This window comes from Coregonus clupeaformis, chromosome 11 (assembly GCF_020615455.1).
Source record: "Coregonus clupeaformis isolate EN_2021a chromosome 11, ASM2061545v1, whole genome shotgun sequence".
Taxonomy (NCBI): Eukaryota; Metazoa; Chordata; class Actinopteri; order Salmoniformes; family Salmonidae; genus Coregonus; species Coregonus clupeaformis.
Window position 1 is genome coordinate 17320710 of NC_059202.1, and position 27532 is coordinate 17348241.

Sequence of the window (27532 nt, forward strand, 5' to 3'; positions counted from 1 at the left end):
TTCCAGAGAGGGCTTATTGCTGTTACAGACATACCCATTTCCAGAGAGGGCTTATCGCTGTTACAGACATACCCATTTCCAGAGAGGGCTTATTGCTGTTACAGACATACCCATTTCCAGAGAGGGCTTATCGCTGTTACAGACATACCCATTTCCAGAGAGGGCTTATCGCTGTTACAGACATACCCATTTCCAGAGAGGGCTTATTGCTGTTACAGACATACCCATTTCCAGAGAGGGCTTATTGCTGTTACATACATACCCATTTCCAGAGAGGGCTTATTGCTGTTACAGACATACCCATTTCCAGAGAGGGCTTATCGCTGTTACAGACATACCCATTTCCAGAGAGGGCTTATCGCTGTTACAGACATACCCATTTCCAGAGAGGGCTTATTGCTGTTACAGACATACCCATTTCCAGAGAGGGCTTATTGCTGTTACAGACATACCCATTTCCAGAGAGGGCTTATTGCTGTTACAGACATACCCATTTCCAGAGAGGGCTTATCGCTGTTACAGACATACCCATTTCCAGAGAGGGCTTATTGCTGTTACAGACATACCCATTTCCAGAGAGGGCTTATTGCTGTTACAGACATACCCATTTCCAGAGAGGGCTTATCGCTGTTACAGACATACCCATTTCCAGAGATGGCTTATTGCTGTTACAGACATACCCATTTCCAGAGAGGGCTTATTGCTGTTACAGACATACCCATTTCCAGAGAGGGCTTATCGCTGTTACAGACATACCCATTTCCAGAGAGGGCTTATTGCTGTTACAGACATACCCATTTCCAGAGAGGGCTTATCGCTGTTACAGACATAACCATTTCCAGAGAGGGCTTATCGCTGTTACAGACATACCCATTTCCAGAGAGGTCTTATCGCTGTTACAGACATACCCATTTCCAGAGAGGGCTTATCGCTGTTACAGACATACCCATTTCCAGAGAGGGCTTATCACTGTTACAGACATACCCATTTCCAGAGAGGGCTTATCGCTGTTACAGACATAACCATTTCCAGAGAGGGCTTATCGCTGTTACAGACATACCCATTTCCAGAGAGGTCTTATCGCTGTTACAGACATACCCATTTCCAGAGAGGTCTTATCGCTGTTACAGACATACCCATTTCCAGAGAGGGCTTATCGCTGTTACAGACATACCCATTTCCAGAGAGGGCTTATCGCTGTTACAGACATACCCATTTCCAGAGAGGGCTTATCACTGTTACAGACATACCCATGCAGGGCCTGGCGCTACGTGATTACAGCTTCATCTTCTCCATGGAAGGAATGTCATTTTTCCACAGTAATGGCTTTTTCGCTCACAAGTTTTCTATTTCTCTCTTCTTTTTTTTGTTGAGCAAATAAGTAGCAAATCATTAGAGCAGTGCTCTTCATTCACTTTAACTGCTTTATGCTCAACCTTACTCGCTTACTTTTCTCTCTCTTTGTATTCTATCTCTCATCTCCCTTTCATCTCTGGAGAGACCATCGATCCTTGCCATACAGTACAGTACACATGGCATATTTGAATAATAACCTCAGAGGACTATGGACAATCATATCAGATGGTGAGAGTCTACATGGGGGTGGAGTCCCTGTCTGTGCCTAGCTTAATATAAAGGTTGTATTGATACTAACAGAGTGCAGGTAGTGGTGATACTAGTCTAGGACCACGCCTAGGAAACTGGCCAACAACTCTGACTAGCACAACTGGCCCATCAGGCCCAATAAGCTGCTTTCCAGAGATTGACTCTTATCCAACCTCCCCCCAGAGGTTGCTACATGACAGAGCTTTGGTCCATTGACACATTACTGTCATGATGGACACATTGTGCTGGTAGAGCCATTTAAAGTCTCTGATCAGATCCTCCCTCCTCCACTCCCCCTCCATGGGACATTAATGTCACAGAGTGCTGCTGGTTCACCGAAACACTGATGAGATTGATGGGGCTTTTAGCATGAGCTCATCTCACAGAGTGGCAATTGACAGGCTGGCTAATGTGATTCCATACAGATGGGATCCAGCACTCACCTCCATCCTCACCCATAATCCCAGCACAAAACACCTATGGTGTCTGTCAGCCCAGTGAATCCACTAGCCCATCCTTGCCATTCTCTTCTAGCTACCATGTCCCTCCACAATCTCTCGGTACATTCACAAGAGGCCAGTAGCAAAGGTCTGGGGAATTAGCTGGGCTATAGCTGAGTCCGAGAAGTGTAGATGAGTGAAAATAAGACATTGTTTGTGGTTGCTAAATCTACTTCATTGAAGATTTATTTCAGCAGACTGCTTTACAAGCTGGGGCTTTAATCGGCTAATTCACATCGAAAGAAAGGCTGAGGAGGGAGGAAAAAGAGAGATATAGAGATACAAAGAGGGAGAAGGGAAAGAGGGAAGAAAGGGTTTTATTTTCTCTGCTCACTCTCTCCAGAGAGGGCCCTGAACATGCCTCCAGTAAGAGCTCCTCTAGCTAACATTAAAAGTCAACCCCCCCATCGTCCTTACCCACACACATGCACAAACACAACCATACACTGCTACTACATTCAAAACAATATGCAAATTCATACCGTGCTCCGATGTAGTCATGCAGGTGTGCTTTAGGTAGTGTATCAGTGGTGTTATTGTGGGTTGGCATGCTGGTGCAAAGCCCATTGGCTGTGCTGCTGTTTTTAGCATAGTCAGAGAGATTCCCTTGTGTTCACCCAGCACACGCTCAACTGAGGCTGTAGCAGCTGCTCAATACACCTAGGAGCAACTCAGTGTGTGTGTGTGTGTGTGTGTGTACATTGAAGATACTGTTGTGTGTGTGTGTGTGTGTGTGCCTGGGAATGCATTTGTGTTATGTGTAGGACTGGGAGGGAGATGGTGAGCGAGTGAATGTATGCCCCCACAATCCTGCTGTATTTGCACGCTTAATGCAAAAGCTTACAAATGTATCTGATGATTTATGCATATGTACACTACCAGTCAAAAGTTTGGACACACCTACTCATTCAAGGGTTTTTCTTTATTTGTACTATTGTTTACACTGTAGAATAATAGTGAAGACATCACAACTATGAAATAACACATATGGAATCATGTAGTAACCAAAAAAGTGTTAAATAAATTAAAATATATTTTATATTTGAGATTCTTCAAATAGCCACCCTTTGCCTTGATGACACCTTTGCACACTCTTGGCATTCTCTCAATCAGCTTCATGAGGTAGTCACCTAGAATGCATTTCAATTAACAAGTGTGCCTTCTTAAAAGTTAATTTGTGGAATTTATTTCCTTCTTAATGCCAATCAGTTGTGTTGTGACAAGGTAGGGGGGGTATACAGAAGATAGCCCTATTTGGTAAAAGACCAAGTCCATATTATGGCAAGAACCGCTCAAATAAGCAAAGAGAAACGACAGTCCATCATTACTTTATGACATGAAGGTCAGTCAATATGGACAATTCCAATAACTTTGAAAGTTTCTTCAAGTGCAGTCACAAAAACCATCAAGCACTATGATGAAACTGGCTCTCACGAGGACTGCCACAGGAATGGAAGACCCAGAAATTGCAGCCCAAATAAATGCTTCACAGAGTTCAAGTCACAGACACATCTCAACATCAACTGTTCAGAGGTGACTGTGTGAATCAGGCTTTCATGGTCGAATTGCTGCAAAGATACCACTACTAAAGGACACCAATAAGAAGAAAATACCTGCTTGAGCCAAGAAACACGAGCAATGGACATTAGACCGGTGGAAATTTGTCCTTTGGCCCGATGAGTCCAAATTTGAGATTTTTGGTTCCAACCGCCATGTCTTTGTGAGACACGGTGTGGGTGAACGGATGATCTACGCATGTGAGGTTCCCACCGTAAAGCATGGAGGAGGAGGTGTTATGGTGTGGGGGTGCTTTGCTGGTGACACTGTCTGTGATTTATTTATAATTCAAGGCATGGCTACCACAGCATTCTGCAGCGATACGCCATCTCATCTGGTTTGGGCTTAGTGGGACTATAATTTGTTTTTCAACAGGACAATGACCCAACACACCTCCAGGCTATGTAAGGGCTATTTTAGCAAGAAGGAGAGTGATGGAGTGCTGCATCAGATGACCTGGCCTCCACAATCCCCCGACCTCAACCCAACTGAGATGATTTGGGATGAGTCGGACCGCAGAGTGAAGGAAAAGCTGCCAACAAGTGCTTAGCATATGTGGGAACTCCTTCAAGACTGTTGGAAAAGCATTCCAGGGGAAGCTGGTCGAGAAAATGCCAAGAGTGTGCAAAGCTGTCATCAAGGCAAAGGGTGGCTATTTGAAGAATCTGAAATATAAAATATATTTTGATTTGTTTAACACTCTTCTGGTTACTATATGATTCCATATGTGTTATTTCATAGTTTTGATGTCTTCACTATTATTCTACAATGTAGAAAATAGTAAAAATAAAGAAAAACCCTTGAATGTGTAGGTGTGTCCAAACCTTTGACTAGTACTGTACATTGGACGGTGCCCACATTGATCGTGTCCCCGCTTATACAGTGGGGAAAAAAAGTATTTAGTCAGCCACCAATTGTGCAAGTTCTCCCACTTAAAAAGATGAGAGAGGCCTGTAATTTTCATCATAGGTACACGTCAACTATGACAGACAAAATGAGGAAAAAAAATCCAGAAAATCACATTGTAGGATTTTTAATGAATTTATTTGCAAATTATGGTGGTAAATAAGTATTTGGTCACCTACAAACAAGCAAGATTTCTGGCTTTGGATCTCGTTATTGAGTGTTGCAACCGAGGACAGACGATTTTTACGCGTAACACGCTTCAGCATTCGGCAGTCCCGTTCTGTGAGCTTGTGTGGCCTACCACTTTGCGGTTGAGCCGTTGTTGCTCCTAGACATTTCCAGTTGACCAGGGCAGCTCTAGCAGGACAGAAATTTGACAAACTGACTTGTTGGAAAGGTGGCATCCTATGACGGTGCCACGTTGAAAGTCACTGAGCTCTTCAGTACGGGCCATTCTACTTCCAATGTTTGTCTATGGAGATTGCATGGCGGTGTGCTCGATTTTATACACCTGTCAGCACAGGGTGTGGCTGAAATAGCCGAATCCACATACTTTTGGCCATGTAGCGTATATATTAGGATAACAGAGCTAGAGGAGTGAGAGAGAAAGGGATGAGGAAAGTAGGCAGAGTGTGAGTACTGCTAGGAACATCTGCTGTGCAGGTGTATGTTCTGGGCAGGGTTCTGAATGGCGTTCTCTCTCTCAGCTCGGAGCACTGCATGCCATGTCAGATCACGAGACAAAACACCTGCTCTGAGGCAACACAGATCACCCACTGTTAGAGCAGACTCTGAATCTCTTCTCTAGCCAAGTCTTTCTCCATGTCTTTCATCCTGTTAGTGTTCTGAGAGCTGCTGTGATTTCTTGTTTCTGTGAAACAGCCAGCCTGGTGCGTGGCTTGTTTGGTACATTCTCAGAGCCTGGCTCGGGGTGGAGTGTGGGCAGTGGGAGGAATGTACTGGCACGCAGCAGGTTCACTGGAGGCGTGGGAACAGGAGGTTACCAACCACAGGTTGGCGTGGTGGGTTTGCGGGTGCCCATGCCACTGAGGATCAAAAGGTTGTCAGTGATGTGAATAAAGGGTAGTATGACCCAGGGCTATTGACTGTTTGCCTGGTCAGTATTGACTAGTTGATATAGAGGTGCACTTACCAAGTTCATCAAAGAAATAACAATGGAGCAACTGTAAACTGTAAGAGTAAAACAGAGTTTTCTATTTCCAGTTTCCCGCTCAGATTTACAGGATGAAATTCCTTTCCCCCAGATTGCATGTAATTTGTGATCTGACCTTCAATCAAAGTCCCAGTGGTTCACTGAACATTGTGCAGCAGCACAGGGGTCTATTCTATTCAGTTGTGTTGGTTTGTCCAAAAACTAGCAGTAAGGCTGGTTAAAGACATAGCAGACTCATAAACAGAGGCTAGAGGAGGAGATGGACATTGAAGGGACAGTCGTGAGCGTGCTGCCTGCTGAGTTCAGAGAGGGTGTGTGGGCGTTGTTTAGGGGTTGCAAGAAAGCTTGCTGGTATTGGCAGCTGTCTACAGCCCATTTCTGGATTATGAATGGAATGTGTACGTATGTACACTACAGTACGCCTACGATGGAGATGACTCAACTCCTACTGATGGGGACATCATACTGTTTTATGATCCAGCTCAGTGTTGACAGACAGAGGCATGAAAAAGCAGTCTGTAAGGGAGCCCATTGTGCTCATAATGGAATGATACAACAGGAGGTACAGAAGAGAATAATAGAATGCTGTTAAATTGACAAACGCAGGTGGAGCAAAATGAGAGGTTTACACTGTAAACTTCCCTTTACCTGTGTTCCTGTCTTCGAGAACAGGGAAGCAATTGGTGGGTGAGAGGATGTACCTGTATGAATGATGCTCACAATGCCCTGTGTGAGTCTGTATTGTGAAAGCTGTAGTTCTCCATCCTCCAGCTTTCAGAGGTTTATAGTGTGATCAGGGTTAGTCCCGTGTGGGTGGGGTTTATATCAAGAGCAGTTAGACCAGGTCCCCCTCACGTGTCTGTGTCTCAGTAATAATCCTGGGATTAGAGCTGCCCTCAACCTTAAAGGGTAATCCCAGACAAACACACACACACACACACACACACACACACACACACACACACAGGTACGAGGCCTATTGCTGCTCCCGCCTCACGCGCGGCACGTTGTTGTTGATCTGATCTGCTGCTCCACTAACACACTCTGTTGTCATTGAGTGTCTTTCAATCAGAAAATGAGTGTGTTCTTCTGTGTTGGCACTGTACACGTTTTGACTGTGTTGTCAATTAGTGTAGGTAGGCTATGCTGAACCCTTTGTAGACGGCAGAGGGAAATTCAACTGAAGCCTGTTCTTCCTGATGGAAACAGTGGCGCGTTAATGGTTGCTGTGGTGACCATATTGCAGGGCTTCAGTTCAGCCTCCAGATGGTTGGAGTGCAGACAGAGTGAGATCATAGGCTCAGGATGGGTACAGCATGGTCCAGCACACACACATACACACACAGAGGGAGACCTGGCAAGGGAGGTCAGTCACTCTATATGGGTAGGGCAAGTTTTTCCTGACCTTATGACCTGACCAGGAAAAAACTCTTAATACTGTACTAGAGTTCTTCCTGGTTAGATCAGAGGATCAATAAAAACTCCTGGGTCCTATATATGATCTGTATTTGGAGCACATATTTAAAGACAGGATCATATCTGAACACTGATGGACAACAGAGTTCAGCTGTTGTAGACAGGAATAGTTTGTTCTTGGAGCAGTGCTACATTGCGGCCAGTGGCCAGCCCTTGTAAGGGGATCCAGAAGCTGTGGTAGCAAAGAGATGCCTCCACAGCACTGTGAACAGCTTCCCGCTGGCAGCATCAGGTATCCATCTACCCTGAAGGACAGGGGCTCGCTGGTGCTGGTGGCGCTAGGCCAGGCTTCCCATCCCACGGCCTGGCCTGTTCACTGGGGAATTATTCATCTGATAGCAAGGGTCTGACAATGGGCTCAGAGTGGGACCCCTTCAGGGACCTCACTAGCATATTCATGGTGACCAGCGGGTTGATGATCATCTTCATATTCTAGATAATGAGGCAGACAAGAACAGTAATGGTAAAGTAGAAACAACCTACTCCTCAATGACCTACCAGCAAGGCTGCTGTAAGGGCGCATGGGAGTATTTATTGCCTGTGTGTGCCCTAAGGCAGGACTCTCCTAGTCAGATTTATGTGATGTGACTGAAGTCATTGGACTATTGCTGTCTGTCTGATTAGAGCGTGAAATCAGCTAATCAGCTAATCCTCAAAGGAACCCAGACAGCTAAAAGAGTGCCAAACACTACTTGTGACAGCTGTGTTGGGTTCTCACTCAGTAGTGAAAACTGTCCGTAAAAAATATAAAAAAGCCTCAGGTGCTGCAGAAAAAGGCATCACATTTTTAGTATTTGTGTATTTGGTCAGAAATAAGCGACTAGATTTCAGCAGCCTCATAACACCAGCAGCCAGCCAGTCAGTCAGTGAGATCTGTAATTCTGTAATAACCTGTCATTGTGATGCATGAATACACAGTCAAAAAGCTGTTCCACTCTGCAATAACACAACATTATGAAGTGCAAACTCACAGCCAATAACCTGTTACACTGCAATGACACGTGATACAGAGGTGTAACACTGTCAATAAGCTATCATATCTACAATAACATGTCTGTCTGAACTATAGACAAGAAGGCATTGTATCAAGATGGAGGCAAACTAAACCAGTTCAAGTGCCCTTTTCACCCTATTTATTTGAGAGGCAGCATAATCAAATAAAATTGTATTTGTCACATGTACCGAATACAACCTTACAGTGAAATGCTTACTTATGAGCCCTTAACCAACAATGCAGATTTTTTACAAAGTAAGTAAGAAACATTTGCTAAATAAACTAAAGGAAAAATAGTAACACAATAAAATAACAACAACAAGGTTATATACTGTACAGGGGGTACCGTTACCGAGTCAATGTGCAGGGCTACGGGTTAGTCGAGGTACAGTAATTGAGGTAATATGTAAACTCAGCAAAAAAAAGAAACGTCACTTTTTCAGGACCCTGTCTTTCAAAGATAATTCGTAAAATTCCAAATAACTTCACAGATCTTCATTGTAAAAGGTTAAACACTGTTTCATATGCTTGTTCAATGAACCATAAACAATTAATGAACATGCACATGTGGAACGGTCTTTAAGACACTAACAGCTTACAGACAGTAGGCAATTAAGGTTACAGTTAAGAAAACTTAGGACACTAAAGAGGCCTTTCTACTGACTGAAAAACACCAAAAGAAAGATGCCCAGGTTCCCTGCTCATCTGCGTGAATGTGCCTTAGGCATGCTGCAAGGAGGCATGAGGACTGTAGATGTGGCCAGGGAAATAAATTGCAATGTCCGTACTGTGAGACGCCTAAGACAGCGCTACAGGGAGATAGGACAGACAGCTGATCGTCCTCGCAGTGGCAGACCACGTGTAACAACACGTGCACAGTATTGGTACATCCGAACATCACACCTGCAGGACAGGTACAGGATGGCAACAACAACTGCCCGAGTTACACCAGGAACGCACAATCCCTCCATCAGTGCTCAGACTGTCCGCAATAGGCTGAGAGAGGCTGGACTGAGGGCTTGTAGGCCTGTTGTAAGGCAGGTCCTCACCAGACATCACCGGCAACAACGTCGCCTATGGGCACAAACCCACCGTCGCTGGACCAGACAGGACTGGCAAAAAGTGCTCTTCACTGACGAGTCGCAGTTTTGTCTCACCAGGGGTGATGGTCGGATTCGCGTTTATCGTCGAAGGAATGAGCTTTACACCGAGGCCTGTACTCTGGAGCGGGATCGATTTGGAGGTGGAGGGTCCGTCATAGTCTGGTATAGGGTGTGTCACAGCATCATCGGACTGAGCTTGTTGTCATTGCAGGCAATCTCAACGCTGTGCGTTACAGGGAAGACATCCTCCTCCCTCATGTGGTACCCTTCCTGCAGGCTCATCCTGACATGACCCTCCAGCATGACAATGCCACCAGCCATACTGCTTGTTCTGTGCGTGATTTCCTGCAAGACAGGAATGTCAGTGTTCTGCCATTGCCAGTGAAGAGCCCGGATCTCAATCCCATTGAGCACGTCTGGAACCTGTTGGATGGGAGGGTGAGGGCTAGGGCCATTCCCCCAAGAAATGTCCGGGAACTTGCAGGTGTCTTGGTGGAAGAGTGGGGTAACATCTCACAGCAAGAACTGGCAAATCTGGTGCAGTCCATGAGGAGGAGATGCACAGCAGTACTTTATGCAGCTGGTGGCCACACCAGATACTGACTGTTACTTTTGATTTTGACAAAAAGTCACAATTTCTGTTAGTCACATGTCTGTGGAACTTATTCATTGAATGTATGTGTTTGTGTGTGTGTGTGTGTGTGTGTGTGTGTGTGTGTGTGTGTGTGTGTGTGTGCAGGGGTGTAATGTACTTAATTAAAAATACTTTAAAATACTACTTAAGTAGTTTTTTGAGGTAAATGTACTCTACTATGTATACCTTTCACAACTTTTACTTTTACTTCACTACATTCCAAAATAAAATAATATACTTTTTACTACATACATTTAGCCTGACACCCAAAAGTACTTGTTACATTTTGAATGCTTAGCAGGACAGGAAATTGGTCTAATTCACGCACTTAACCAAAAGAACATCCTTTGTCAACTGCCTCTGATCTGGTGGACTCACTAAACACAAATGCTTCGTTTTGTAAATGATGTCTGAGTGTTGGAGTGTGCCCCTGGATATCCGTAAATAATAACACGAAAATGATGCCGTCTGGTTTGCTTAAAATAAGGAATTTGAAATTATTTATACCTTTACTTTTACTTTTGATACTTAAGTATATTTCAAAACCAAATACTTTTATACTTTTACTCAATTAGTATTTTAATGGGTGACTTTTACTTGAGTCATTTTCTATTGAGGTATCTTTACTTTTACTCAAGTATGACAATTGGGTACTTTTTCCATCACTGTGTGTGTGTGTGTGTGTGTGTGTGTGTGTGTGTGTGTGTGTGTGTGTGTGTGTGTGTGTGCATGTGTGTGTGCGTGTGCGTGTGCGTGTGCGTGCGTGCGTGCGGGGTCAGTATGCATGTGTGTGTGTCTGTGTGTTGGAGTGTCAGTGTAGTATGTGTGAGTGTGTGGCTAGAGTCCAGTGAGTGGACATCGAGCCAGACTACATTGGTCCCAGACTTGGCACTCCAGTACCGCTTGCCGTGTGGTAGCAGAGAGAACAGTCTATGACTTGGGTGGCTGGAGTCTTTGACAACTTTTAGGGCCTTCCTCTGACACCGCCTGGTATAGAGGTCCTGGATGGCAGGAAGCTCAGCTCCAGTGATGTACTGGGCCGTATGAACTACCCTTTGTAGCGCCTTGCGGTCGGAGGCCGAGCAGTTGCCATATCAAGCGGTGATGCAACCAGTCAGGATACTCTCAATGGTGCAGCTGTATAACTTGTTGAGGATCTGAGGTCCCATGCCAGATATCTTCAGCCTCCTGAGGGGGAATAGGTGTTGTCGTGCCCTCTTCATGACTGTATTGGTGTGTTTGGACCATGATAGGTCCTTAGTGATGTGGCCACCAAGGAACTTGAAGCTCTCGACCCGCTCCACTACAGGTCCTGTCAATGTGAATGGGGGCGTGCTCGGCCCTCCTTTTCCTGTAGTCCATGATCAGTTCCTTTGTCTTGCTCACGTTGAGGGAGAGGTTGTTTATGGCAGAGCAGAGAGACAGATGTTCACTCTATACCCATCGATACTTAATACACACACCTCTCTGTGGAGCTTTCCCCGGGAGACCAACCCTCTTCCCCCAGGTCCTGAGGACAGGGACACAGTGAGTTCTCTGGGGACACCCTCCAAGGTTAGCATGGATGGCAGCATGGAGGGATCTGTCACTATAGACTATACATGGGAAGGAGGCAAATTGATGGTAAAAGCTATCTGTCTCTCTCTCTCTCCCTCCCTCCCTCTCTATCTCAAACCCTTTCCTCCTTGTCCTCTGTTTGTGAGTCTGAGAGTGGCTTGGGGAAGTGGGTAAATCAGCATGTCTGAAGGATCCAGTGGGAGAAGTCTAAGAGGTCTGAGGCTCTATGCCTGTAGGTTGCAGACAACTGGCTCTATTATAGTTATTATATTATTATTAGTTATAGTTATTTCCAATTCTGGTAGAGTCATGAATACTATACTGAACAAAAATATAAACGCAACATATAAAGTGTTGGTCCCATGTTTCATGAGATTAAATAAAATATTCCAGAGATTTTCCATACACACAAAAAGCTTATTTATCTCAAAGTTTGTGCACAAATTTGTTTACATCCCTGTTAGTGAGCATTTCTCATTTGCCAAGATAATCTAGCCACCTGACAGGTGTGGCATATCAAGACTCTGATTAAACAGCATGACCATTACACAGGTGCACCTTGTGCTGGGGACAATAAAAGGCCACTCTAAAATGTGCAGTTTTGTCACACAACACAATGCAAGTTTTGAGGGAGCGTGCAATTGGCATGCTGACTGCAGGAATGTCCACCAGAGCTGTTGCCAGAGAATTTAATGATAATTTCTCTACCATAAGCCGCCTCCAACGTCGTTTTAGAGAATTTGGCAGGACGTCCAACTGGCCTCACAACCACAAACCACGTGTAACCACTCCAGCCCAGGACCTCCACATCCGGCTTCTTTATCTGCGGGATCGTCTGAGACCAGCCACCCGGACAGCTGATGAAACTGTGGGTTTGCACAACCAAATAATTTCTCCACAAACTGTCAGAAACAGTGTCAGGGAAGCTCATCTGCGTGCTTGTCGTCCTCACCAAGGTCTTGACCTGACACGCTGGAGAAGTGTGCAATTCACGGATGAATCCCAGTTTCAACTGTACAGGGCAGATGGCAGACAGCTTGTATGGCGTTGTGTGGGTGAGTGGCTTACTGATGTCAACGTTGTGAACAGAGTGCTCCATGGTGGCGATGGGGTTATGGTATGGGCAGGCATAAGCTACGGAAAAATAACACAATTGCATTTTATTGATGGCAATTTGAATGCACAGAGATACCGTGACGAGATCCTGAGGCCCATTGTCGTACCATTCGTCCACCGCCATCACCTCATGTTTCAGCATGATAATGCATGGCCCCATGTCGCAAGGACCCACCTCAGCCTTTCTTCCCAGTGTTTCAATCCAATGACTGCCTAGCTTTGAATTTTACATTCAGTATCTCACCTTATGATACTTACAAATCATAATTTTATTAAACTCAACATGCTCAAGGTTATGTAAGATGTCAGCAGTGATTCAGAACTGAGTTGACCTCCTGATGCTGGTTATTAATTTAATTAACAGGCATTTACTGACTCTTGTGCTGCAGTAGTCAGGTGATTCATGCGGTAGCCTACAGAGAACACATGATATAGAGAGGAGGGTAGTTGATTAATTTTATCTAGTGAGGGAAGCACAGGTGGAATATTTGGCATTCGTCATCTGTGCTTTATGGATACCAGAGCAGTCTATTCTGGAATGTGTTGGAGACTCCCACAAACCCTCACCAGAGGGCAGAGACAGGGCAGGGGAGAGGACAACTTTATAGATGTTCCAGTCTGTCTGTGTGCAATACAGGCTCTGCATACAGGCTTACCTAGAAATGTGTACAGTGAGGGAAAAAAGTATTTGATCCCCTGCTGATTTTGTATGTTTGCCCACTGACAAAGAAATGATCAGTCTATAATTTTAATGGTAGGTTTATTTGAACATTGAGAGACAGAATAACAACAAAAAAATCCAGAAAAACGCATGTCAAAAATGTTATAAATTGATTTGCATTTTAATGAGGGAAATAAGTATTTGACCCCTCTACAAAACATGACTTAGTACTTGGTGGCAAAACCCTTGTTGGCAATCACAGAGGTCAGATGTTTCTTGTAGTTGGCCACCAGGTTTGCACACATCTCAGGAGGGATTTTGTCCCACTCCTCTTTGCAGATCTTCTCCAAGTCATTAAGGTTTCGAGGCTGATGTTTGTCAACTCGAACCTTCAGCTCCCTCCACAGATTTTCTATGTGATTAAGGTCTGGAGACTGGCTAGGCCACTCCAGGACCTTAATGTGCTTCTTCTTGAGCCACTCCTTTGTTGCCTTGGCCATGTGTTTTGGGTCATTGTCATGCTGGAATACCCATCCACGACCCATTTTCAATGCCCTGGCTGAGGGAAGGAGGTTCTCACCCAAGATTTGACGGTACATGGCCCCGTCCATCGTCCCTTTGATGCGGTGATGTTGTCCTGTCCCCTTAGCAGAAAAACACCCCCAAAGCACAATGTTTCCACCTCCATGTTTGACGGTGGGGATGGTGTTCTTGTGGTCATAGGCAGCATTCCTCCTCCTCCAAACACGGCGAGTTGAGTTGATGCCAAAGAGCTCCATTTTGGCCTCATCTGACCACAACACTTTCACCCAGTTCTCCACTGAATCATTCAGATGTTTTTAATATTGGCAAACTTCAGACGGCCCTGTATATGTGCTTTGTTGAGCAGGGGGACCTTGCGGGGGCTGCAGGATTTCAGTCCTTCACGGCGTAGTGTGTTACCAATTGTTTTCTTGGTGACTATGGTCCCAGCTGCCTTGAGATCATTGACAAGATCCTCCCGTGTAGTTCTGGGCTGATTCCTCACCGTTCTCATGATCATTGCAACTCCACGAGGTGAGATCTTGCATGGAGCCCCAGGCCGAGGGAGATTGACCGTTCTTTTGTGTTTCTTCCATTTGCGAATAATCGCACCAACTGTTGTCACCTTCTCACCAAGCTGCTTGGCGATGGTCTTGTAGCCCATTCCAGCCTTGTGTAGGTCTACAATCTTGTCCCTGACATCCTTGGAGAGCTCTTTGGCCATGGTGGAGAGTTTGGAATCTGATTGATTGATTGCTTCTGTGGACAGGTGTCTTTTATACAGGTAACAAGCTGAGATTAGGAGCACTCCCTTTAAGAGTGTGCTCCTAATCTCAGCTCGTTACCTGTATAAAAGACACCTGGGAGCCAGAAATCTTTCTGATTGAGAGGGGGTCAAATACTTACTTCCCTCATTAAAATGCAAATCAATTTATAACATTTTTTACATGCATTTTTCTGGATTTTGTTGTTGTTATTCTGTCTCTCACTGTTCAAATAAACCTACCATTAAAATTATAGACTGATCATGTCTTTGTCAGTGGGCAAACATACAAAATCAGCAGGGGATCAAATACTTTTTTCCCTCACTGTACATGTTTGTGTGTGTGTGTGTTCTTTCCTATGAAAAACAAGTATAGTACTGGACCGTGTGAAGGGATGGTTTTAAACGATCCTTCTTATATTAACACTAATGCACACACACACATACACACACACACACACACACACACACACACACACATACATACATACATACACACACACACACACACACACACACACACACACACACACACACACACACACACACACACACACACACACACACACACACACACACACACACACACACACACACACACACACACACACACACACACACACACACACATACACTAGGGAGACAGTAACTCTGTAGCTAGCCACTCTGCACATTAGCCTCTGATCTCACTCACCATTAAACCACATTATAGCCCAGTTGGTCAATAATACAGCTCAGCACAGTGTAGACATGCTCATAGACCACACAGATCTCTGGGCTGGCAATGCTTACACTGTGTACAAATACAATCACAGAGCCACAAGGGAGAGAAGAACAGAATAAGAAAAAGGGGGAAATGGATGTTGTAGGGAAGTGAGTCTAGCTCCAGCTGCTTTTTATGTCCAGGGTTATCTCTAGTAGCATTTCAGACGTTTCCCTCTTTTCTCTATAGACAGTAGACAAGTTAACCTGCACGTCTCTGTGTGTTAGCCATTATGAATAGATTCTTTAACAGACCATTGTAATGAACAGTGGCATTCTCTCTGTGGGGATGCTGTGCACAGTGCACAGGAAGCATCATTCAGAAGGTACTGCAGTTCTCCCTGTACTGCTGACTCTTTTTTTTTTTTATTGACAGCTAGATCGTTGAGCAGACCCAACCCCCCCCGGTCTGTAACTCCGGCCCCCAGCCTACCCCTCCTCCTGGGTGCCTGGCTGTCACGCCAGTCTGGCTGGTTCATTTCCAGTCCTCCCCCCATGTGTTCTCCGGATGGGCTCTCCCTCCCGCCCGCCTTCTCCAGCCCCTGAGTGGGTTTAATAACAGAGGCTGCTCTGCTCTTTGTGGGGGTCCAGACAATAAGCCCAATGGAGGTGACAGCGAGGGAAGCAGGGCAGACTACAGCTCTGTGTGGAGCACTCACAAACAGACAAACACACACAAACAAACCCTCACTCAAACATGTATGTTATGAACCCAAATATACAGAGAAATGTCAGCTATACCACACACATACTTTTCATAACTGGAGATGTATATAGTATAGGAACACATAAATATATATTTTATACACATACAGTGGGTTTTCTGTCTACTCGCCATGTTGGAAGAGATTTTCTGTTGGTGAGCAGATGATTGTTTTCACTTCTAAGTGTAGAGGTCAGGGATCACAACTAGTCTGGCCAGACTGTCACCCGCCCATTATGTCTCATGCCCTCTAGTTGATCCTGGATATACATCAAATCTCCTTTTTATCCCTCCATACAACAGCCTGTGGATTTGTTCAAATCTGTTTAATGTTGTCATCCATAAAACCTCTCTGCAGTGTCTAGCCTATAGCTCAGTGTGTTAGGGTTAAGTGCCTTGCTCAAGGGCACATCGGCAGCTTATTCACCTAGTCAGCTCAAGGACTCGAACCAGTAACCTTTTGTTTACTGTCCCAACGCCCTTAACTGCTAGGCTACCTGCCACCATGTTGAATGTGACTTTATAATGGTATTAAGAGGATAATATCCACTGCATTCTTCATGATATACAGTGAGGGAAAAAAGTATTTGATCCCCTGCTGATTTTGTACGTTTGCCCACTGACAAAGACATTATCAGTCTATAATTTTAATGGTAGGTTTATTTGAACAGTGAGAGACAGAATAACAACAACAAAAATCCAGAAAAATGCATGTCAAAAATGTTATAAATTGATTTGCATTTTAATGAGGGAAATAAGTGTTTGACCCCCTCTCAATCAGAAAGATTTCTGGCTCCCAGGTGTCTTTTATACAGGTAACGAGCTGAGATTAGGAGCACACTATTAAAGGGAGTGCTCCTAATCTCAGCGTGTTACCTGTATAAAAGACACCTGTCCACAGAAGCAATCAATCAATCATATTCCAAACTCTCCACCATGGCCAAGACCAAAGAGCTCTCCAAGGATGTCAGGGACAAGATTGTAGACCTACACAAGGCTGGAATGGGCTACAAGACCATCGCCAAGCAGCTTGGTGAGAAGGTGATAACAGTTGGTGCGATTATTCGCAAATGGAAGAAACACAAAATAACTGTCAATCTCCCTCGGCCTGGGGCTCCATGCAAGATCTCACCTCGTGGAGTTGCAATGATCATGAGAACGGTGAGGAATCAGCCCAGAACTACACGGGAGGATCTTGTCAATGATCTCAAGGCAGCTGGGACCATAGTCACCAAGAAAACAATTGGTAACACACTACGCCGTGAAGGACTGAAATCCTGCAGCGCCCGCAAGGTCCCCCTGCTCAAGAAAGCACATATACAGGGCCGTCTGAAGTTTGCCAATGAACATCTGAATGATTCAGTGGAGAACTGGGTGAAAGTGTTGTGATCAGATGAGACCAAAATCGAGCTCTTTGCCATCAACTCAACTCGCTGTATTTGGAGGAGGAGGAATGCTGCCTATGACCCCAAGAACACCATCCCCACCGTCAAACATGGAGGTGGAAACATTATGCTTTGGGGGTGTTTTTCTGCTAAGGGGGGGATGGTGTTCTTGGGGTCATAGGCAGCAAAGGGACGATGCCAGGGCATTGAAAATGGGTCGTGTATGGGTATTCCAGCATGACAATGACCCAAAACACACGGCCAAGGCAACAAAGGAGTGGCTCAAGAAGAAGCACATTAAGGTCCTGGAGTGGCCTAGCCAGTCTCCAGACTTTAATCCCATAGAAAATCTGTGGAGGGAGCTGAAGGTTCGAGTTGCCAAACGTCAGGCTCGAAACCTTAATGACTTGGAGAAGATCTGCAAAGAGGAGTGGGACAAAATCCCTCCTGAGATGTGTGCAAACCTGGTGGCCAACTACAAGAAACGTCTGACCTCTGTGATTGCCAACAAGGGTTTTGCCACCAAGTACTAAGTAATGTTTTACAGAGGGGTCAAATACTTATTTCCCTCATTAAAATGCAAATCAATTTATAACATTTTTGACATGCATTTTTCTGGATTTTTTTGTTGTTATTCTGTCTCTCACTGTTCAAATAAACCTACCATAAAAATTATAGACTGATCATGTCTTTGTCAGTGGGCAAACGTACAAAATCAGCAGGGGATCAAATACTTTTTTCCCTCACTGTATAGTGGTCGTACACTAATCTCCCAAAGCTATAACCGAACAGGCAGTAAAATCAGAACAGGAGAGTGGGAAAAGCTCTCTTTTCTTTCTCCATGGCCTCACTGATGTGTTGATGACTTTCTGTTTTTCACCCTCTCAGCAGACAGTGCTCCTCATAACCACATCAGATTTTATTTTCCACGTGCTGAATACAACTTTACTGTGGAATACTTGCTTACGAGCCCTTCCCAACGATGCAGAGTTAAATTGTTTTAATAGTAGCATAAGGAATAAATACACAAGAATTAAGCTATATACCGGGAGTACCAGTACCAGATCATTGTGCAGGGGAATGAGGTATTTGAGGTAGATACAGTGGGGAAAAAAAGTATTTAGTCAGCCACCAATTGTGCAAGTTCTCCCACTTAAAAAGATGAGAGAGGCCTGTAATTTTCATCATAGGTACACGTCAACTATGACAGACAAAATGAGAAAAGAAATTCCAGAAAATCACATTGTAGGATTTTTAATGAATTTATTTGCAAATTATGGTGGAAAATAAGTATTTGGTCAATAACAAAAAAGTTTCTCAATACTTTGTTATATACCCTTTGTTGGCAATGACACAGGTCAAACGTTTTCTGTAAGTCTTCACAAGGTTTTCACACACTGTTGCTGGTATTTTGGCCCATTCCTCCATGCAGATCTCCTCTAGAGCAGTGATGTTTTGGGGCTGTCGCTGGGCAACACGGATTTTCAACTCCCTCCAAAGATTTTCTATGGTGTTGAGATCTGGAGACTGGCTAGGCCACTCCAGGACCTTGAAATGCTTCTTACAAAGCCACTCCTTCGTTGCCCGGGCGGTGTGTTTGGGATCATTGTCATGCTGAAAGACCAAGCCACGTTTCATCTTCAATGCCCTTGCTGATGGAAGGAGGTTTTCACTCAAAATCTCACGATACATGGCCCCATTCATTCTTTCCTTTACACGGATCAGTCGTCCTGGTCCCTTTGCAGAAAAAACAGCCCCAAAGCATGATGTTTCCACCCCCCTGCTTCACAGTAGGTATGGTGTTCTTTGGATGCAACTCAGCATTCTTTGTACTCCAAACACGACGAGTTGAGTTTTTACCAAAAAGTTATATTTTGGTTTCATCTGACCATATGACATTCTCCCAATCCTCTTCTGGATCATCCAAATGCACTCTAGCAAACTTCAGACGGGCCTGGACATGTACTGGCTTAAGCAGGGGGACACAGCAGGATTTGAGTCCCTGGCGGCGTAGTGTGTTACTGATGGTAGGCTTTGTTACTTTGGTCCCAGCTCTCTGCAGGTCATTCACTAGGTCCCCCCGTGTGGTTCTGGGATTTTTGCTCACCGTTCTTGTGATCATTTTGACCCCACGGGGTGAGATCTTGCGTGGAGCCCCAGATCGAGGGAGATTATCAGTGGTGTTGTATGTCTTCCATTTCCTAATAATTGCTCCCACAGTTGATTTCTTCAAACCAAGCTGCTTACCTATTGCAGATTCAGTCTTCCCAGCCTGGTGCAGGTCTACAATTTTGTTTCTGGTGTCCTTTGACAGCTCTTTGGTCTTGGCCATAGTGGAGTTTGGAGTGTGACTGTTTGAGGTTGTGGACAGGTGTATTTTATACTGATAACAAGTTCAAACAGGTGCCATTAATAGAGGAAACGAGGGGAGGACAGAGGAGCCTCTTAAAGAAGAAGTTACAGGTCTGTGAGAGCCAGAAATCTTGCTTGTTTGTAGGTGACCAAATACTTATTTTCCACCATAATTTGCAAATAAATTCATTAAAAATCCTACAATGTGATTTTCTGGAAAAAAAATTCTCAATTTGTCTGTCATAGTTAACGTGTACCTATGATGAAAATTACAGGCATCTCTCATCTTTTTAAGTGGGAGAACTTGCACAATTGGTGGCTGACTAAATACTTTTTTTCCCCACTGTATGTACATAAAGGCAGGGTAAAGTGACTAGGCATCAGAATAGATCATAAGAATAAAGAATAGAGTAGCAGCAGCATATGATGAGTGTGAAAGTGTGTGTGTGTATGCGTGTGTGTGTGTGTGTGTGTGTGTTGTGTTGGTATGTGTGTTGTGTTGGTGTGTGTGTTGTGTTGGTATGTGTGTTGTGTTGTGTTGGTGTGTGTGTTGTGTTGGTGTGTGTGTTGTGTTGGTATGTGTGTTGTGTTGTGTTGGTGTGTGTGTTGTGTTGGTATGTGTGTTGTGTTGTGTTGGTGTGTGTGTTGTGTTGGTGTGTGTGTTGTGTTGGTATGTGTGTTGTCGAAAAATAGAGAGAATGAACAAATGTGAACGATGATGAAGGCCAGTGATGAAGATGCATCTAGCGACTTGCTGGGGCTGAGGCCCAGTGTGATGACTCAATCACCACTTATGACATTATTTGCATGGCTGACCATATCTGGGCTATCACAGGGGTCAAACACACCTTATCTGTGGCTTTCTCCTGGGCGGGACGTTCCCACAGAACCCTGGGAGCACGGACACCAAAGACGGGAAAAAAACGTGAACTCGACTAAAATAATGTTACTGTGTGAATGAAATTGTCATGTTTGGATTGTTTCAGGTGTTCATAAAGAGCTACGGATTTGTATATGTTTTATTGTACTGTAAGTGCTATGGATATTTTTTTTTTACAGGGAAACTGTTATTCTGTTATTCAGTTCAAAGACGAGCGACACAAGCTTGCGCTCCTATCATACGGTTTTGAGGTGTGGTGATTAGATTCGAGCATGCGTGAGAAGTTATATATATGCCTTTTTGTTTTAATGTTTTGTGCCATGCAAAGTGATGTAAATTAGACAATGGGAGATACTGGGATTTGGCACTCTTGTAAGATATTTTTTTATTTAACCTTTATTTTAACAGGGAAGACATTGAGACCTAGGTCTCTTTTCCAAATGCGCCCTGTATAATACTATATACATTTACATATTATACACAAAATATATACAGTACCAGTCAAAGGTTTGGACACACCTACTCATTCAAGGGTTTTTCTTAATTTTTTACTATTTTCTACATGGTAGAATAATGGTGAAGACATCAAAACTATGAAATAACACATATGGAATCTTGTAGTAACCAAAAAAGTGTTAAACATATCAAAATATATTTTAGATTCTTCAAATAGCCACCCTTTGCCTTGATGACAGCTTTGCACACTCTTTGCATTCATGGAGGAGGTGCATTGGGTGTTGCATAACTTTGTTTATGAAATAAATTAAATAAGTATATAATTGTTGTGTTATTTGCATTACTGGGCATCTCAAGGCTGGGTTTCCCTTTGTAATCCATTATCGTCTGCAAGCCCTGACACATCCGACGAGTATCAGAGCCGGTGTAATAGGACTCCACCTTCCTCCTTTCTTGTCAATTTTGTCTCGTTGGAGGTCCTAGCAAGCTTTCTTATATGCGTCTATGTCCGTGTCCCATTCTTTGTAAGCGGTAGCTCTAGCCTTTAGCCCAGCACGGATATTCCCTATTTTCCTTGGTTTTTAGTTTGGATACTTTCGTATTTGTATTTGTATTTATTATGAATCCCCGAGGCAGCAGCTACTCTTCCTGGGGTCCAGCAAAATGAAGGCAGTTCTAGCAGTTTAAAAACATTACAATACATTCACAACGGATTTCACAACACATTAAGTGTGTGCCCTCAGGCCACTACTCTACGACCACATATCTACAACACATATAGTATAGTCACTGTGGGGACGACGTCGTCACAGTGACTTGATGAAGCCTGTGACTGATGTGGTGAACTCATCAATGCTATCGGATGAATCCCGGAACATATCTCAGTCTGTACTAGCAAAACAGTCTTGTAGCCTTGCGTCTGCTTCACCGGACCACTTCCGTATTGAGCGCTCCACTGGTACTTCCTGTTTTGAGATTTTGTTTGTTAACAGTAAGCAGGAAGATAAAGTCATAGGCAAATCAGACTAAGGGAGGGTGAGGGAGGGCCTTGTATGCCTTTCTGTGGGTAGAATAAAAGTGGTCTAGAGTTTTAGCGCCCCTAGTGGCGCAGGAGACGTGTTGGTAGAAGTGAGAGAACGGTTTTAAGTCTCCCCGGGTTAAAGTTTCCGCCCACCAGAGCCACATCCATACCTCTCCTATGTGTCTCTCTGCCTCTCTCTGAGGAACAGGTTCACATAGCACGCCCTTCTCCGCAGTTTAAAAATAACTTAAAATATTCTCTCTTCCCCAGCGAGCATGGCTTCACATTAGACCTGAGCCCTGAGTGGTTCCTCCCCATGCTGTTATCTGCCAGCTAGCACTAAAAACAACACATTACTTTCTATATGTCGCCAGAGGATGAGTCAGGTGTGTGTGATGATGGATCTAGGCTGCCTGGTCTATTTAATCTGAACAGTGGGGACTGAAGCTGTGATTCATCTCCCTGCTATGTAATCTGATTCTGTTTCACAACCTTTGAACCCTCAGTAGGGGCTGAGAGAGAGTTATGGAAATCCTTACTGTGTCCTAACATCTACCCCAGAAGCCCTGCTCCATCTCTCCATCTCTCAGACTCAGTCTGTCTCCATCTGTCTTTGGAGCAGGTTCTGAAATACTGTTCTCCTGTTCCCAGCAATCTCTGCTCTCAATCAGCACATGGCAAGATGTGTGTGGGAGACACAGACAGACAGGGAGATCAAGATAGAGGTGGAGTGGAGGATAGGGAGTGGAAAAGGAGCAGTGGGGTAGAGGGCAGTGGGGATCGTAACTTTGAAAACAGTGTGGAATAGAGACTCAATGTTTTTGGAAATCCTACTCTCAGCTCAGATTGTTGCCATCTTAGACATGAGTATATAACTTCATAGGATCTCTATGGTTGACATAATATTTTATCTTAACGAATCTCCCGCAGAAAAGCCAAAAGAAACATACAGCAGGATAAAGTGAGACCACTGCATTCTAGATCAATAGGTGTATTTATATAGTAGGGAAATTAAACTTCCTTCTTGAGATTTGGAAGGTAAGCTTTCTCCTGCTCCGAGAGTTTGAGATTGACGGTTTGCACATGGAAAGACAGACAGAGGCATTGGAAAGATTAGAGTAGATTTAAAACCTGTGCTGTCCCTCCACCTTTCACTCTCTAAGCTAACTACATTTAACCCATGTCTTACCTTCAGGTTAGCTGTTGACACGAGAAGGTGACATGACATTGCTCGTCCATATATTTATATATTCTGAATTCCATTGCTTTACTTAGATTTGTGTGTATTGGGTATATGTTGTGAAATTGTTAGATATTACTTGTTAGATATTACTGCACTGTCGGAGCTAGAAACACAAGCATTTCGCTACACCCGCAATAACATCTGCTAAACACGTGTATGTGACCAATGAAATTTGATTTGATTTGATCTAATGACAGGATGTGATGCCTTTTTTTTATGGCAGAACATATTTCGCTGTATTTTATTATCCATATTTGGAATGAACTGAGACCCTGGTGCTGCCTTGTCATTGTACAGTATGTGTATTTCTGACATGGCTTTTTCTGTGCCTCTCTCTGTCCTGTAGATGTGGATGAGCCTGTGGTCTTTGCCACCAACTCCCTGCAGAGGAGGAAAAAGGGTCTGGCGGGGTTGCGCCCAGCGCAGCAGAAGACAAAACCAGGACTGATGATTAGCCTTCCCCAGGACTTCCGCCAGATCTCCTCCATCATCGATGTCGACATCCTGCCTGAGACACACCGGCGTGTCCGCCTGCACAAGCACGGTACCCACAAGCCCCTGGGTTTCTATATCCGGGACGGGGTGAGCGTGCGGGTCATGCCTCAGGGCGTGGAGAAGGTGCCTGGTGTCTTTATCTCCCGGCTGGTGCGTGGAGGCCTGGCTGAGAGCACGGGCCTGCTGGGGGTCAACGATGAGATCCTGGAGGTCAACGGCATTGACGTGGCAGGCAAGTCTCTGGACCAGGTGACAGACATGATGGTGGCCAACAGCCACAACCTGATCGTGACGGTGAAGCCGGCCAACCAGCGCAATAACGTGGTGCTCCGAGGAAGCAAGGTCTCGGTAGGGGGGAACAGCTCCTCTGGATCCGCAGGCTCCGCCTTCTCCCATGACTCGGCCCCCAGCCCAGCCTCTCAAAGTGTCAGTCACTATAGCAACACTAACAGTGTGGCGGAGGGCGACAGCGACGAGGACGGAGACCTTATCATTGAGAGTGACATCCTGCCATCTTACCTGCCCCATCGCTGTGTGTCCAACGGTAACGGCAGCCACAGGGAGTTTCCATTGTCCTCGTCACTGGGGCAACGGCCCCTCCCCCAGAGCATGTCCCTGCCCAGCAGCGGTTCTCTGTCAGACAGCAAGGCCTCTCTGAGCTCCCTGACCACCCCTACACACAACGGCAGCCCCACCAAGACCAGCAGCAGCCAGGAGAGCATGAGAGAGGATGGGAACATCATCACAATGTAAAACTTTGTCATACTACTAATTTTACTGATGTGTTCAGGAGACATCAACAAGAGAAGACAAAACATGCACAATTGGACTCATGAGAAAAACAAGACAAATGATGAACGTTAGCTGACCACAAAACAACAATTTTAATTGTTACCTCATTACAGAAAACAACTCACAACAATGATGCAGGCAATGATGATGGCTTTGCCTTAAAAGTATCCGATGTGTATTCCATGCAACTAAACGCTGTGGAACTAGCAGCCTTCATGTAAGGAACTCAGTAGACAGTGTGGTGTCAATCCTAAGAGCCTACTTACTACAACACACATGATACTGGCTGTCATCATCACCATACTGGAAGTGCCTTATGGCTTTCCGCTCAAATCGCCTTATATTTATCACTTTTATTTTACTTTCAAACAAGACCACCTTTCTCTTCAATTCTAGACAGTGCCATTGGGTGTCAGTGCAAAGGTGAATACTGGCAGGAGGAGAAGCAGACAACACTTCACAATTCTATCTCACTGTGAGTGTCTGTCTGTGAGGGACATGTGATCTGTGTGGACACAGTGTTAGAGACAACATGGTATTAGTCTACTTGATCCTGCATTCTGCAATGCTTCCTCAGCATGTCCAAACAGTGTGTTCTCTTCTGGGACTGTGACAATCACTGCTGATTGTTCTGTGCTGCTGGTTGTTAGCCTGCTTAGCTGTCCTACAATAGCTTGTATTCCTCTGTCCAGAAGTTATTTAGTGCATTCACATACAGCACATCTCAAAACATACAGTACCTGTTCCCTCCGCTCAGTTACCACAAATATGTCATGGTATTACTGTACACACAACACAACAAAGTCAAGTGAGGCTTTTACAATATGTGTACTTGGACCTCCACAGGACAGGACAGGACAAGACTAAACATTTTATTCAGCCCTCTGAACATCCTTACTCCCATTTGATACACACAGTTATGGCATATCATAACCTTTTATAGGAAAATATGTAATGGTACTGTTGATCATCATGGTGTTAGTATAGGAAATAGGGGTGATATATGCTCCTCTGTCCCCCCATGTAGAGGTACATCATATTTATTTTACTTTCACATGCAGTAGGGACAAACGAAGCCTGCGTTTACACACTGACGTGGGGAATGGGGATGCATCGTACCAGCATATCTATCCAATAGATTTTGGCTCAGAACCATCTTCAAGAGAACACCACCGTTTTCTAAGCAGTTTTCTCCTTTAATGTACTCCACAGCCACCAAACACTTTCTTAATCCAAAACATAGTCAGATGGTTTGACTTCATATTCATTTAAGTCAGTGGTTGACTGGAGTTACAGAGGTCCCAGGATGAAACATTAGACCCAGGAGAATTTCCCTGGCAGGCTTGCTATCTTGCTTTTAAAGAAGCCAATTCCATTTTCCTTCAGGACAAGGATTCTCTCCCCTGAAAATTTGACAGAGTAAACACAAAAGAAATAACATGGAGTGCTGTTGCTCCAGAAGGTCACGGCCTCTCATAGACCCAGCTGTCTTCAGGCCCACTTGTGACTGCCATGTTGCTGTGTAAAATAAGGAAAATCCTTTCATGTTTGAAAAACCTACAGCTCTGCACATTGGGACCTTGTTCATACACTTCACTCCATTCTTGATATCTAAACCTGAGGGGCATGGGGAGGGAAGGAGGAGAGATTTCCTCTTAATTTGAAGGCCAAGGGTATCATCTTGCAGTGAGAGCTTTGAGGCAGACAGTCTCAAAACTCCAAGCTTATTGTTGTTGGTTCTTACCCTCACTGCACCTGAACACAAGGGCCCTCTGACTCTCTGTTAGTACTGGACTGGAGGGAGAGCTGCTGGCCCTCACAGCTAGCAATGCCCATGACCTCCAGGCTGGTTGGTGGACTGTGTCTGTGTCTGGCTGGATCTTTGTGTAATGTCTGGAGTGATCCATAGAGACAGAAGGAGCATCAGATGACCTACCACAACAGAGGGATAATATTGTCTTTTAAATTGAACATGATGTATCTGTAGGTAATCTCTTTCACTCTGGAACCAGCAGGAATAACACATAAATTGAATAACGCTCCATCTTAATGTTGACTTAGATTATTGAATTGACCAATATGACACAACAAAACCAGCAGAGCATGAGGACCTCCTGTGGCCTGGCCGTTATTGTTTTACTAGAGCTGCAGTTGTATGGGTCACTGGCACTGCTGCACCAGGTGGCAGCCAGGTAGCATGATACATTAATTAACCTGAGAATTAAGATGCTCACTTTAATATGGGGAGGGGCAATTATTTATTCAAAGAGGAAAGAGGCCATCATAAGATCACAGGTGTCAAACTCATTCTCCGGAGCCGAGTGTCTGAGGGTTTTCGCTCCTCTCTTGTACTTGGTTGATGAATTAAGGTCACTAATTAGTAAGGAATTCCCCACACCTGGTTGTCTTGGGCTTAATTGAAAGGAAAACACAAAACCTTCAGACACTAGGCCCTCCATGGAATGAGTTTGACACCCCTGTTGTAGAACATACAGAAGAATGACCTATCTTCACAGATACAGTATATTGTCTTTTAATCTACTTATAGAAAACTGCTATCATCTATAACAGAAAAGCTACCAGATACTGTACAGAATAATTTTTTCATGTATGTAATAATATATCTATAAATACAAATGAAAAATTATATAAACAAGGGATTTTTAGATTAACCGGGAGATTTTTTGTAATATAACATTTTATAAATGTGTAAAATATGGAGAGTATTTTTCTTATTCTTGTACTTTTATTTGTATATGAGAATCCTGGAGAGGACATTTCTATTTCTTTGAGTACCGGGAACCAAACAGAGGAACAAAGTGTTTATATGCATCTGATGGGTCAGGGTGTACAATACTGTGAATGTGGTATAGAG

At 44.3% G+C, this 27532-nt stretch overlaps 1 protein-coding gene across 1 annotated transcript in view; it reads left to right on the forward strand.

Moving 5' to 3' along the window:
- The window catches only part of pard6a (par-6 family cell polarity regulator alpha), a 34677-nt gene extending 7741 nt beyond the window's left edge, over window positions 1-26936 (forward strand). The window contains exon 3 of the mRNA XM_041889960.2: window positions 23717-26936. Within this exon, the coding sequence (XP_041745894.1) occupies window positions 23717-24618 (902 nt within the window). The 3' untranslated portion in view covers window positions 24619-26936. The remainder of the gene's footprint in view (window positions 1-23716) is intronic.
- Window positions 26937-27532: the final 596 nt, after the last annotated feature.